This window comes from Lissotriton helveticus, chromosome 1_1 (genome assembly GCF_964261635.1).
Source record: "Lissotriton helveticus chromosome 1_1, aLisHel1.1, whole genome shotgun sequence".
NCBI classification, from domain to species: domain Eukaryota; kingdom Metazoa; phylum Chordata; class Amphibia; order Caudata; family Salamandridae; genus Lissotriton; species Lissotriton helveticus.
Genome location: NC_136057.1, coordinates 1317530702 through 1317544383, shown reverse-complemented (window position 1 = coordinate 1317544383; position 13682 = coordinate 1317530702). Strand labels below are relative to the sequence as shown.

Genomic DNA, 13682 nt, shown 5'->3' with positions numbered 1-13682 from the left:
GCAGGCAACCCCCTTTGCACGCTCTGTGATAACCATGTGATGAGAAACTTTGGGTTATGCCAAGTGACAGCTTATTGGATGATATAGATAGTTTTAACATCCTCCCCAACAATGCAGCAAAAGTGGCGCGATTTGGATGTGGGAGCTTCTCCTTCAGTCCCAGATAGAATTCTATCCTTTGAATAATAGGAAACTATTTAAACTTATATTGCTCTCTTTTTATTGTTTTCCTGTGATGCAGTGATTTCGTAAGTGCTTCCGCTTCTTCAGGTGCATATTTCAAACTTTATGGGATCAGTTGTTTTTCTCTGGTTCCTTTTCAGCTCAGAGATGGTTAAGTTCTCCTTCAGGAGCAGTTCATTGATTATCATAAGCAGACAACAGTCCCACCCTTGCAATGGATCTTTTTGCATTTTACTGAAATATTTACAAAAAGTAAGTTCGAGGCATATGAGCTGCAGATCACACACTGTGCATTGATCGCCATCTGGTGTTGGGCCCGGATTTTTGCACTTTGTTGTTGTCCTGGAAAAGTCTTTGGAAGTCACAAGATAGGCGGCGACTCCTTTGTACCAAAGTGCGCATGGGCATCGGCTCCATCTTCAGATTGTTTTTTTCTGACATCGGGCTCTGATGTGTTTATCGTGCTCCAGTTCGATGGCGTTACCGATCCAACTTTCGTTGCGCAATCCTTCACCCTTTTCTCCGGTATTGTTTAGATCGCGATCCCTTGTCGACGCACATCTTTTGAAGCTTGAAGTCTTCGATTCCGGTCGTCGACGAAGGCCTTTGGGCCTACCTAGGCCCTTACATCTGGCTCATGGAAAAGACTCCTTTTAAAAAGTGTCCTCAATGTGGATCGAAGTTTCCACTCACAGATCTTCATGAGGTGTGTAACCTCGGCCTTTCGCCGGAGCAGGAGGCCAGAGACTGTCCAGCTTGTGCCTCCTTCCGCTCCAAGAAAACTATTCAGGGTCGTCGAGCTCGAAGAAGCATGGCTCGCTCGTCGACATCCATTCCTGACAACATCTTCCAGGAGGGTGTCGATGTACCAGAACAGGAGCGAGTCGAAGAAGGCCTCCTCAGCGACTCCGACGTCGAAGACATCACTCCAGGGCAGCGGGTCGTAAGTAGTGACGTCGACCCCGACCCACTCCCCCCAACCCCAAAAAAGGCTTTGGTAACACATTCACCTTCGGGCCTAGGAGCACACCGACACAATACTTCTCATGCCCGGCAAAGAAGACCACAAATAAGCCTTCAGGCCACTCGGTATTGAGTCAGCCTGCCGTCGGTGCCGAAACACAAACCCCGGCACCCAAAAAGGAACCGTCCTCCTCCTCCGTGCCGACCACTGGCTCCACATCGACCCACTTGGCACCGAAACCTTCTTGCACCGACCCCTCGACACCGACAAAGTAATCGGAACCAAGTATAAAGCCACTTCCTAAGAGTACAGACTCTCAGCCTTAGGAACCGAAAAAGCAACCGGTTCCGCAGGCTCCTTCAGAGACTAAAAAATCTCACGCTTCCAAGCCAAAAGAGCATAAATCCATTCCGGAATCAGTGCCACGCAAGCCTTCGGAACTGAAAAAATCAGCGTCGAAAGACCAGCCTGAACCAAAAGAGCTTTTTTGACCAGATCCAACCCAAAAAACTCTTCTAAAAGACCCCAAAACAGGTCAACTGACTCTCAGCTCCAAAAAGAGACCAATGGACTCGCCTCTACTGACTCCACCTCCACCAAAGAAGAGAGACATTGCAACATCTCCTCTCAGACTCCCTTCACCTCCTCCTCTACCTCCCCCTCCACACCACTCCCCTACTCCATCTCCTCCACTAGTGGACGATGATGACAACTCTGACAGGGGAGGGTGCAGACGATAATCTACTAGGGGATCGTAGTCCGCCTTACACCCCCGATCCATGGATGATTATAATACACCAGATGACCCTAATGTACCACAATATGACATCTAGCCCTCTAGACCTTCCCCTCCAGAGGACACCATAGGTTTCAACCAGCTCGTTCATAGAGCTGCACAATACCACGGGGTAGATTTACATACAGACCCTGTGGAGGAGGATTTCTTACTGAACACATTCGATACATCACAAAAGTCCAATTCTGTTCTCCCTATGTTAAAATGGGTAATTAAAGACGCACCTGAGGTGTTAAAAGATCCTGTTAGGGCCAGGGTTATTAACCCCAGGATAGAGAAAAATACAAATCTGCCCCTGCAGACCTCGTTTACATCAAGGGACAAATACCATTAGATTCCTTGGAGGTCTCCAACGCCAGAAAAAGGGCCAACTCACAAACGTCAGGGGATGCTCCGCCTCCAGACAAGGAGTCAAAATTCTTGGACGCTTCTGGTAAATGTACAGCGTCACAAGCAGCCAACATATGGCGAATTGGCAACTCTCAACCTTTGTTGGCATGGTATGATAGGGCACACTATGACGAGCTAGAGACCCTATTGCAACACCTTCCTGACAAATATAAGACCACGGCCAACAACCTCATACAGGAAGGCAAACTCATAACAACCACCTCCATTCGTTGCACTCTAGACGTGGCAGACACCGCCTTCTGAGCCATTAACAGTGTCCTTCTACTTAGTCATGCATGGCTGCGCATTTCTGGTTCCAAACCAGAAGTACAAACTAAAATACAGCCATTTGATCAAGAACACCTATTTGGCCCTGCCGTGGATTCATCTCTAGAAATGATGAAAAAAGACGCAGACACGGCTAAATCAATAGGAGCCTTGCAATCGCAAGTTCCCAGACGTTCCCTTCGTCGCTCCTCTTACAAGGGCACCTCCAAAGGCTATTCCTCAGACAACCCATCCACATCCAACAAAAATCCCACCCAGACCTCATACACCAGAGGTTGTCAAAGAGGGAGCTACAGAGGCAATAATAACAAAGGTAGAGGCAAAACCAACAATACTCGCTCCGCCTCCACCCCTACCCAATGACTTCCCTCCATTGCCCCCAAACCATTCCACTCCAGTCGGGGGAAGATTGCTACAATTACTACCTGTCTGGAACAACATTACCACAGACCGACAAATCATTCAATCAGGTTATTGTTTAGAACTCACCTCTACCCCCCCCCCAAACATACCACCCAGACAGCTCCCAATGTCTCCAGAACATTTATCGCTGCTAAAACAAGAGGTAATTTCCATCCTACAAAAACATGCAATAGAACCAGTTCCCCTGTATCAGCAAAACACAGGGGTTTACTCCCTGTACTTCCTCATTCCAAAGAAGGACGGCTCTCTCAGGCCCATTTTGGACCTCAGACCCCTAAACCTGTACATACAATCAGACCATTTTCACATGGTCACACTTCAACAGGTCCTTCTCTGCTCACACAAGGAGATTTCCTTGCCACTCTAGATCTCAAGGACGCCTACTTTTATATTCCCATTCACACCTCTCACAGGAAATATCTCAGGTTTGTAGTGGACGGTCAGCATTACCAATTCAAGGTACTCCCATTCGGAGTCATCACAGCACCCAGAGTCTCTACCAAATGTCTGGCAGTAGTTGCGGCTCATCTAAGAAGAAGACAAATTCACGTGTTCCCATACTTAGACGACTGGCTCATAAAAGCCAAGTCATACAACTAGTGTGTATGTTACACTTGCGCCACAATCCAACTACTCCACGACTTAGGGTTTACCATAAACCACGCAAAGCGTCCCACATACAACAGTACCTCGTTGCCACAATAAACACCTCAAAAGCACTGGCATATCCCAGTCCACCCAGCATAGCAAGCATACAAAGCCTCATAACAAAATTTCAGCCGCAACACTCGCTTCCAGCTCAAGTGTTCATGCAATTGATAGGGATGATGGCCTCTTGCATATTTATAGTACCTCACGTAAGACTCCAGATGCGTCCCCTACACGAATGTTTAGCACGTCAGTGGAACCAAGCTCAAGGTCAGCTGACAGATTTGGTGTTGGTGGATGGCCGCACCCATCGCTCTCTGCAGTGGCGGAATACCAAAAACCTTTCCAAAGGGTTACCATTCATCGAGCCAGTTCCTCAGATTGTGCTAACAGTGGACGCATCGCTCTCCAGCTGGGGAGCTCATCTATTACATCACATCATACAGGGCAGGTGGACACCTCAGCAAAAGTTACATAAATCACCTGGAGTTACAAGCCATATTTCTGGCGTTAAAGTCATTCCAGAAACAAATATCAGGCACAGCTGTCCTGGTCCGCACTGACAATATGACAGCAATGTACTACATACAAAAAGAAGGCAGGACACACTCCCTACAGCTCTCTCAACTAGCACAAAGCATATGGAGATGGGCTATTCCTCAGAACATTTTTCTCCTAGCCCAAAACGTTCCAGGAGTCCAGAACAACAGATACACGAGTGGGAACTTCATCCGCAAGTTCTTCAACCGTTTTTCCAGTTGTGGGAGCAGCCATAGATAGATCTCTTCACCACACCCAAAAGCTAAATGCCCAAGCTTCGCCGCCAGATATCCACACCCATTGTCCAAAGGCAATGGGATATGGATGAGTTGGTCAGGCAAATTTGCGTACGCTTATCCGCCTCTCCCACTCATTCCACTGGTGGTGCGCAAACTGCAGCAACATTCACTGACTCTCATCCTAGTTGCTCCAACATGGGCAAGACAACCTTGGTACACCACATTACTGGAACTATCTGTAGTCCTGCACCTCTCCCCACGCCTCTTAACCAAGAACCATCGAGAGATCAGACACCCACCCAGCACAGCTCAACCTAGTGATCTGGCTACTGAGGTCCTAGAGTTTGGCTACCTTAACCTTCCCCCTGACTGTATGAATGTTATCAAAGAAGCTAGACGCCCCACCACTAGAGCTTGCTAGGCAGCCAAGTGGAAAAGATTTGTGATATACTGTAACAACACTATCAGTCCTTTAGATGTGTCTATTCAACACATCATAGATTATCTACTACATCTCCAAAGGTGTAATCTAGCATACACATCTATTAGGTTACACCTCGCTGCTATAGCAGCCTACTTACAAAATAGACAACATTTGTCACTATTCAGAGTGCCTGCCATCAAAGCTTTTATGGAAGGCCTCAAGAGAATAATTCCCCCCAGGGTACCACCCTCACCTGTGTGGAACTTAACCATTCTTCTCACAAGCCTAATGGGCCCTTCATTCGAACCTCTGCACAAATGCAAGTTACAATTTCTTGCATGGAAAGTCGCTATCCTAGTGGCCATTACTTCCCTTAGAAGAGTCAGTGAGCTACAGGCAGTCACTTTTCAACAACCATTTTACAACTCCATCATAACAAATTGGTTCTCAGAACAAATCCAAAATTCCTCCCTAAGGTTATTTCTCCCTTCCATCTCAATCAGTCTGTAGAGTTGCCAATATTTTTCTTGCAACCACAAACAGTCGCAGAAAGAGCTCTTCATACTCTAGACGTAAAAAGAGCACTTCTTTATTACATTGACAGAACAAAACCTTTTTGCAAGACAAAACAACTTTTCGTATCCTTCTCACCACAACATAAAGGCCGCCCCATATCAAAGTCTAGAATTGCAAGGTGGATTATCAAATGCATACAAATTTGCTATCACAATGTAAAACGTACATTATCTATTCCCCCTAAAGCACACTCTACCCGAAAGATAAGGGCGTCAATGGCATTTTTAGGGAACATTCCAATAGATGACATCTGCAAAGCAGCTACATGGTCTACACCGCACACATTCACAAAGCACTATTGTGTAGATGTGCAAACAAAACAACAAGCTAGTTTGGGCCAGGTTGTACTCAAAACACTATTTCAAACAACTGCAACAGATACTGGTTTTGCCGCTAGGGAAGGGTACTGCTATACAATCTATGCACAGTGTGTGATCTGCAGCTCATATGCCTTGAACGGAAAATGCTACTTACCAGTATGCATCTGTACTTGGCATGTAGAGCTGTTGATCCACACACGCCCACCCACCTCACCGGCTACCTTCATCAGATCCAGTATTATCTTATTTAGATACAGCATACATGGGCATCTTTTCTGTTTCTCACAAAACTCCATAATTTCCCTGCTGGCGAAAAAACAATCTGAAGAAGGAGCCGATGCCCATGCGCACTATGGTCCAAAGGAGGAGTCACCTATCTCATGACTTCCAAAGACTTTCCCAGGACAACAACAAAGTGCAAACATTCGGGCCCAACACCAGATGGCGATCTATGCACAGTGTGTGGATCTGCAGCTCTACATGCCAAGAACAGATGCATACTGGTAAGTAGCATTTTCCTTTTCTTTAGTGAAGTTATATTTTGAAATCAAAATTCTATTTTTATCTTCTATGAGGCTATATTCTCTCAATTTCACTTTTAATTTTTTTTAAAGAAAAAAGGCAAAGACACTTTAAATAGTCACTAGTTTAAGAAAAATAGCACGGCAATCAGATCATATTAATGTCAAATAAGAGAAAAGAAGGACAATGTAGCCAGATAGGCTGCTGCCCACAGTGGTTTAAAAATTGCCACTGGCATCCCCTTATGCCCTACAGTTAGTTGCACTTGGCAGGTTTTTATTCTGACTCCTGCAGTCCGATTCCCTAAGAACTCAGTTCTGCCTTATTTTGGTGTTTTTTCCAAGAAACTTCTCATATCTTGGTGACTCCACTCAACATCTCTTATAACCAAGTCTTTTCCATTTTGGCAAAGATTATCTATTCTGATCTCTTCTCATAAGCTTGGACTTTGGAAGAAAGAAGGTGGTGAAAGGCTCCACCACCCCCCTCCGTTTCTACATCAATTTACTTCCTGGCTTTCATCTTTTTTCAGATTTTAAGCTTGTTTCTAAAAATATGCAGAAGAAATATGAGGTACAATGAATGTATCAGAATTCATGATTAGCAGAAAGACAAAGTACTAAGAGTTGCTCTAGCAATTCTAAGGTGTTTGGAAAAGACGGGGCTCCTTCTGTCTCACCTCCTACTTCTATCTCTGCAGTCTGTCCCAGAGGAAAATCATGAAGAGATTTCGCCATCCCAAGCATGTATACCAGTTCAGCTTCCATTGCGTCAAGAAAAGGTAATGTTATGACTTGTTTGCCATAGAGAGCTCCTTTGCCGTGATGACACTCTATATCAGAGACCCTAGCGCCTGAATTTGAATGATTTTCAAACATCAAAAGACAGTGTATGCATGTTTTTCCTGGTACTTTTCATAGTCTAGCGACTACTTCAAAGTGTAGTTAGATTTTTTTTAATGAAAATAACTGACATTTTCTGCAACAGTTTTTTAATAAGCTCCAAAATAGAATTTTGATTTCAAAATGTGACTTTTTAAACAAAACTACTCCCTGTTATAATTAATAAAAAAGCTTCTGACTCCCGCATTATTGCAGGAGTTTTCAGTGCTTATGATTTCAATGGTGGATTACTTGAAGGAGAACTGAGAATACACTTAAGAAACCTTTCCTGCCTTACATGGTTATTCGTGCTTGTTCAGGTTGTTATACAGCAATAGTTTTGTTCAACAGAGAGTAGGTAGTTGTGTTCCTTACCAAAAAGGAAGGGAAGCGCACAGTCAGTGAATATTTTATACTCGACAGTCAAAGTGTGAAAATCTATATTGCACATATTCTTGGGTATAATTGGGGTGCTATTTTTTCACACCTACTACCAAAAAGGTGTAAAGGACCCAAACAATGATTGTGTTTACAAGGTTTCAACAAATTGAAAAAATGCTCAGCACACCCTTATATTTTATCAAAACAATTAGAGACTATGTTTCTGTCAAAATTACAATCAAAGCAATGTTCATTCCTTAATTATAGGACAAGGGAACAAACTATCCAAATTCCCATATTCTATTCCGAAGACAGTCAACATCACTTGGATTCTTCAAATACGTAATTTCTTTATTTTTCTTTGACGATACATTCCAAAGCAATAATAGCCAACACGTGTTTCTACTCCCTTGGACGTTATCAAGGCAAAGGCGGAGTAATTCTTAACCAAATTTACGTCCTTTAGAGCAATCCAGTACAAAGGCATATCACTGGCATAGCATTTGCCGTACGTTTTGTATTATTATCACCACTTGATTTTGAAAATAGTGAGACTTGTGCAGTCGTGTTTGGAAAACATTTCAATTATCTTGTTCCCCCTAAGAGTAATGATGGTGAACTTGAAACAAATGTCGTAAAAGACGAAGACCAGGGCCCTGATAAGTCCGAAGGAGAAATCACACTCTCCAGGGTAGGGGGAGAGGATGCTTATGATGAAGCATGACACAATATTGTGTGTGAGGCATCTTCTTCCATTAGGGATGGCCTCCTTGTACTGATTGGCCCTGGGTGAACTGCATTAGATAGTTTCCAACCTTTTTAGGTAATGGAAAGAACGCCTTTCGGTGTCTGCCCTCGCAGCCACAATAAATACCCACAGACCAACACACATCAGGTCTGTAAACTATGTTTGTCACCAGAACACAGAGAGGCAGATTGCGAGGCCTGTTGCTCTTTCTGCTCAAAGAAGACCCTCAGAGACCACGGGCACGCTGTTTCAAGATGCAGCGGAGAAGTACAAAGGATGCTCCTGACCTCTTTGGCCATGAAGACGTCAGTGATGAACACCACCCGGAAGCTTCCATAGCAGAAAGAAAAGTGTTCTCTGTTGAGGGTAGTTCTGAATCGGAACACTAACTCGACTTTGAAATCAGAGATATCCCACCAAAGGTTCAAGCAGCCCATCAACTCCATGTTGAACATGCAAAAAGATGCACAGCACCTCTTGAACACGAGGCCTTCAGACCACCACTGCCTCATGGCAATGGTCATTACCGAGCGGCTAGTTCGAATGCCTCGTCCTCAGGCTCAGCCCCGAAACACCAGTTGAAGGCTTATACGCCAACAACCTACCCGCCTATCAGTGCCGAGCCGGCCGTCCACATCCACCACTTCAGCACTAAGTGGGACTTCAGTACCGAAACACAAACGCGGCTCGAATCTGATACCTTCCAGAACGGGTCTGAAAAAGCCTACTGAAAATTCAGTGGAACCTATTCTCCATAAATCACAAGAGCAATAGGATGCTTGACAAAGACAGATCTAAATTCAGCCTCAAACCGGGCATTTCTTCACAAAGCCTCCGGCTCCAACCCCGTCATCATCAAAAAGACAGCTGTCTTTTCAAGAGGGACTTGATGCGCCTGCTCCCAGAAAAAGGAAGAAAATGGACGAAGCAATTAGTCCTTCGCCTTTTCGACCACCCTCCTCACCAGACTCACCATCTCCCCCACAGTTTGTTGTTTAAAATCTCCTAGACATGTCACCTCAGGAATCCCCTGGTAATGGTACAGGTGTCTGTTGAACGAATGCGGTGTGAGTTGTATGGGTGATAAGTCTGAGTATCAGTGGGTGGTTACTCTTGAGTGTGGTATTTCCCTTTTTGTATATTTATGGATCCTTGGAATGCCTTGTGGTGTGACATGTACGGATATATGTATATTTGTATGAATTTGACCACAATAAACAATATATATTTTTGATAAAATTTAGGATGACGACATTGATTATTCTTAGTGTCTGATGAACATAATTGCTGAAAATATATACATATATACTATGACTCCGAGATGAATTGGTAAGCATCCTTGAAGTATGGTGAGATACTCCGCCAATTGAAACCTTCAGGCAGTCATTCTGTTTTTTTGCTTATGCATGTGTTCCCTTGCCTCTTCTGCCTTTCCTTTGCTTGTTCTGGGGCTCTCTTCTGTTTCTGATTTAATGGTACAGGTGGACGCCCTGTAAGCTATAACATTTTTGGGCACCGGCACATGATGACCCCAGGAACACCTATGATATAAATCCTCCTGGGGACATTAATCCAGACTTATACCCCACACTTCCATCGCCTCCTGATGATTCCACTACATATCAGGAGTTAATAGTTAGGACTGCTACTTTCTGATGGATACATCTGCCAGTGGATTCCTCATCTTGTGAATATCCCCCTGCGTCAGCAACGTTCGTAAAACAAAATTCTAGCACGCCGGCGTGGACGACGTCATAGGAGCACGGCATCGCGCGCGACTCCGACTGACGTCACTGACTCCTTATTAGGCCTACGTCGGCGTGATGACATCAGTTCCCTTTTTTCCGCGTCGTCGACGCTAACTGTTTCGAGGGATCTTCTGTTGAGTTGATAGTAACTTTGTTACTATTGTGAGTTTTCTGTTTCTCTTCGGTGTTGCTATTTTTCTGTCGTGATGTCGTCGAAACCGGAGATGATGAGGTGATGCGGAAAGATGATGTCCATTACAGATTCCGCATGGTGACTGTCTATGGTGTCTGGGTTCGGATCACGACGTCCAGGGTTGTCGATCCTGTTTGAAGATGAACCCAAAGGCTCTTCGGGAACGTGAGGCAAAACTTCTTGTTGCCAAATTGAAGGGTAAGGATGCCAGGAAGAGTTTGAGATCGAGACGCACGAAGTCAAAGTCGAGGTCCCGGTCGAGGACGGCTTCAAAGTCGACTTCGGGACATGCTTCCAGATCATCTAAGAAAAAGCATAAGAGAAGGAAGCATAGTTCAAGGCACCATTCCGGTAAGGAGTTGGATTTGAAAACGAAGTAGTCTTCTAGAAGGCATCGTAAGGACATGGTATCTCCCTCTCCAGTTCAGAATCCTGTAGGTGAAGCCTCGCCTTTGGAGTCACGGGAGCATTCACCGGCTGGTCCCATGGGTCCGTTGGCATACAATTTGGGGGTTCCCCAAGCCTATGCTCCGGCGCCGTTGTTGCCGTTTATGCCAGCTCCGGCTCCACCTTGGCATCTCCCGGCGCCGCCGAAGTCATCGACGCCGTTTACGGCTTCACTGGCTCCGGAATGACCTCGAGATCCAACTCGAAGTTCGACGCCGGCTCCAGCTCCATGTTCGACGCCGGCTCCAGCTCCATGTTCGACGCCGGCTCCAGCTCCATGTTCGGCGCCGGCTCCAGCTCCACATTCGACGCCGGCTCCAGCTCCACATTCGACTCCAGCTCCACATTCGACGCCCGCTCCGGCTCCTTCGGAGTCGATACCGGATCCGACGACATCGATTCGAGTGGAGTGGTCGAGGCGTAAAGCGCAGCGCCTTTTGGAGGAGAAGAGTTATGGTGAAGCTGAAATTGAAGAAGGTGAGCTTCAAGATCAGGAGGATTATTTTGACGATCTACGAGATGCAAGTGGTCTAGAACTGTCTCCTGATTGTGAGTTGGTCACGGTGTCTGATGCTCCTTCTAAAGATGTGGCTCCCTACCATGTGGTAATTAAAAAGGCTGCAGATCTGTTGAATTTGACTTTGCCATCTATTGAGAGTAAGTTGAACATTCTGACTGAAGTCCTCCATTCTCCTTCTTCTGTGGTTGTGCCTATACTTCCTTTTACTGAGGCTCTAACGGATCCCATCTTGGAGGTATGGAGTAGACCACTTACGGCTCCTGCCGTTTCTAAGGCCGTTGCAAGGCGTTATAGAATGGCTCCTGGCGACCCTGATTTTTTGTCTACTCATCCCTTACCAGAGAGTTTGGTAGTACAAGCTGCCTGCTCTAAAAGATCTGCAAGTGCTTTTCCCCAGGTTCCTGGTGATTAGGATTCCAAAAAGCAGGACCAAAATGCAAAAAAAGTGTTTTTTTTTTCAGGCAGTATGGCCTTAAAATCTACAAATGCCACTTTTTTACTGGGTCGATATATCCATGCTTTGATGGATACTGTTGAACAGCTGTCTCCTAAGCTTCCTGAGGAAGACAGAAAGAATTTTAATGACGTGGTTTCTGACATGCAGGCTGCTGCTCGGCAGGTTATACAGAGTGGTATGGACACAGCGGATTCGGTGGCTAGAGTCATGGGGTCTTCAATTGCCACCAGAAGAGCTGCCTGGCTGAAGACTTTCGAGTTCTCTGCAGATGTTCAGGCTGCTTTAATGGATTTGCCCTTTGATGGCTCATTCCTTTTCGGTAAAAAAGCGGATGCTGCATTGGAGAGGTTCAAGGACAGCAGGGCTACAGCCAGATCTTTAGGTTTGCAAACTAGAGGATCTGTGGGCAAAAGATATTGGGGCTTTGGAAGATCTTCTTTTCGTCCCTACAAGCAATCTCAGCAACAGCAGCAGCAACAAAATCTGTTGTATAAATCTTACAGGGGAAAACAAAGAGGTCATCCTCGAGGATGTCAGGTCTCCTCCTCCTCCTTCCTCTTCCTCTACCCACCCCCCTCCTACTACAGCAAAGCAGCCCTGGATCCGCCATTCCGATCATGTGGGTCCGGTAGGGGCTCGACTTACCTATTTTCTACGGGATTGGGAATTGGTCACGTCGATCCTTTGGGTTCTCAATCTCGTGGAGAATGGGTATGCACTTCCCTTTCGGGAATTCCCTCCGAATTACCCTCCTTGCCAAGGTTTTTGCTCGGAGGACCACCTGCTACTTCTGCAGGAGGAAGTCCTGGCATTGTTGAGAAAGGGTGCAATAGAGGTGGTTCCGGAGCAAGAAAGGGGTCAGGGATGCTACTCCCGGTATTTCCTGATCCCCAAGAAGGATGGCAGACTTCATCCAATCCTGGATCTCAGGATCTTGAACCTTTACCTGAAGCAGGAGAAGTTCAAGATGCTCACCCTTGCGCAGGATCTTAAAGCGCTGCTGCAAGAAGACTGGATGGTGTTGATCGACTTGCAGGATGCATATTTTCACTTCCCGATCCTGAAGTCGCACAGGAAGTATCTCCGTTTTACAGTGGGATCGCAGCATTATCAGTTTGTGGTCCTTCCGTTTGGTCTTACTACTGCGCCTCGAGTCTTTACCAAGATGATGGCTGTGGTGACGGCACATCTCAGAAAGTCAGGGATTCCAGTATTCCCTTATCTGGATGATTGGCTAATCAAGGCAGAATCTCCAGAGAATGTGCTCCATCATCTGCAATGGGTAAGGAATGCCTCCAAGGGAGTTTGTTCAAAAGATTGTTTTGGATATTTTGAAAATAATTATGTGTAGGACAAGTTAATGGTCCTAATGCAGCTAAGTTCAATTGGTCATGTGTATCAAAAACACTACTAACTTTACATACATAGAGACAAAAAACATTTAAACAATAAACAAGAACAACAAGGAGGTGTATATGCAAAATATTAGATTTTATCAAGAAAAAGGATCACAAGGGGTTTAAAATACAAATATACAGACAGGAAATACAGTAAGAATACAATAAATTTCAGTTAACTTCTCTGTAGAACCTGTAAACACCTATTCAAAATGTAAATGTTATTAATTCATATGAGATAAGGTTGAGAGTCGACGTTTCCGTCTCCTATGAATAATTCCTTGAGACCATCATCAGGACTGATCGGACCATTTAGCGTGCACTCCTCTACTAGACGACTCAAGCTCTCTATCAGATTGATCAAAGACGACTTCTGTATTTGAAAGATACATCGTATCTATGCCTCATTGATTGCGATTACTGCATCCTTGCTCAAGATTACATGGTTCAAAACTACCGGTTCTTAAAGCTCCGAAAAAACTTTGGCAGCTGGAGGTACTATCGATATTTATCCAATACGACCATTTCAATGAGATTTATTGTTTGGGTCTCGCTTGTGGTGCTGCATTTACTTCACCCTTCGATACAGGACGCTTC

At 45.2% G+C, this 13682-nt stretch overlaps 1 protein-coding gene across 7 annotated transcripts in view; it reads left to right on the top strand.

Moving 5' to 3' along the window:
* The window catches only part of BRD4 (bromodomain containing 4), a 1377132-nt gene that overhangs the window by 875036 nt on the left and 488414 nt on the right, over positions 1 to 13682 (top strand). For 5 of the 7 annotated variants that reach the window (XM_078681876.1, XM_078681852.1, XM_078681843.1 and 2 more), the window contains one exon: positions 7014 to 7094. The exons of the other annotated variants lie outside the window; for them this stretch is intronic. In XM_078681876.1, the coding sequence (XP_078538002.1) occupies positions 7014 to 7094 (81 nt within the window). The remainder of the gene's footprint in view (positions 1 to 7013; positions 7095 to 13682) is intronic. 7 annotated transcript variants of the gene reach the window in all.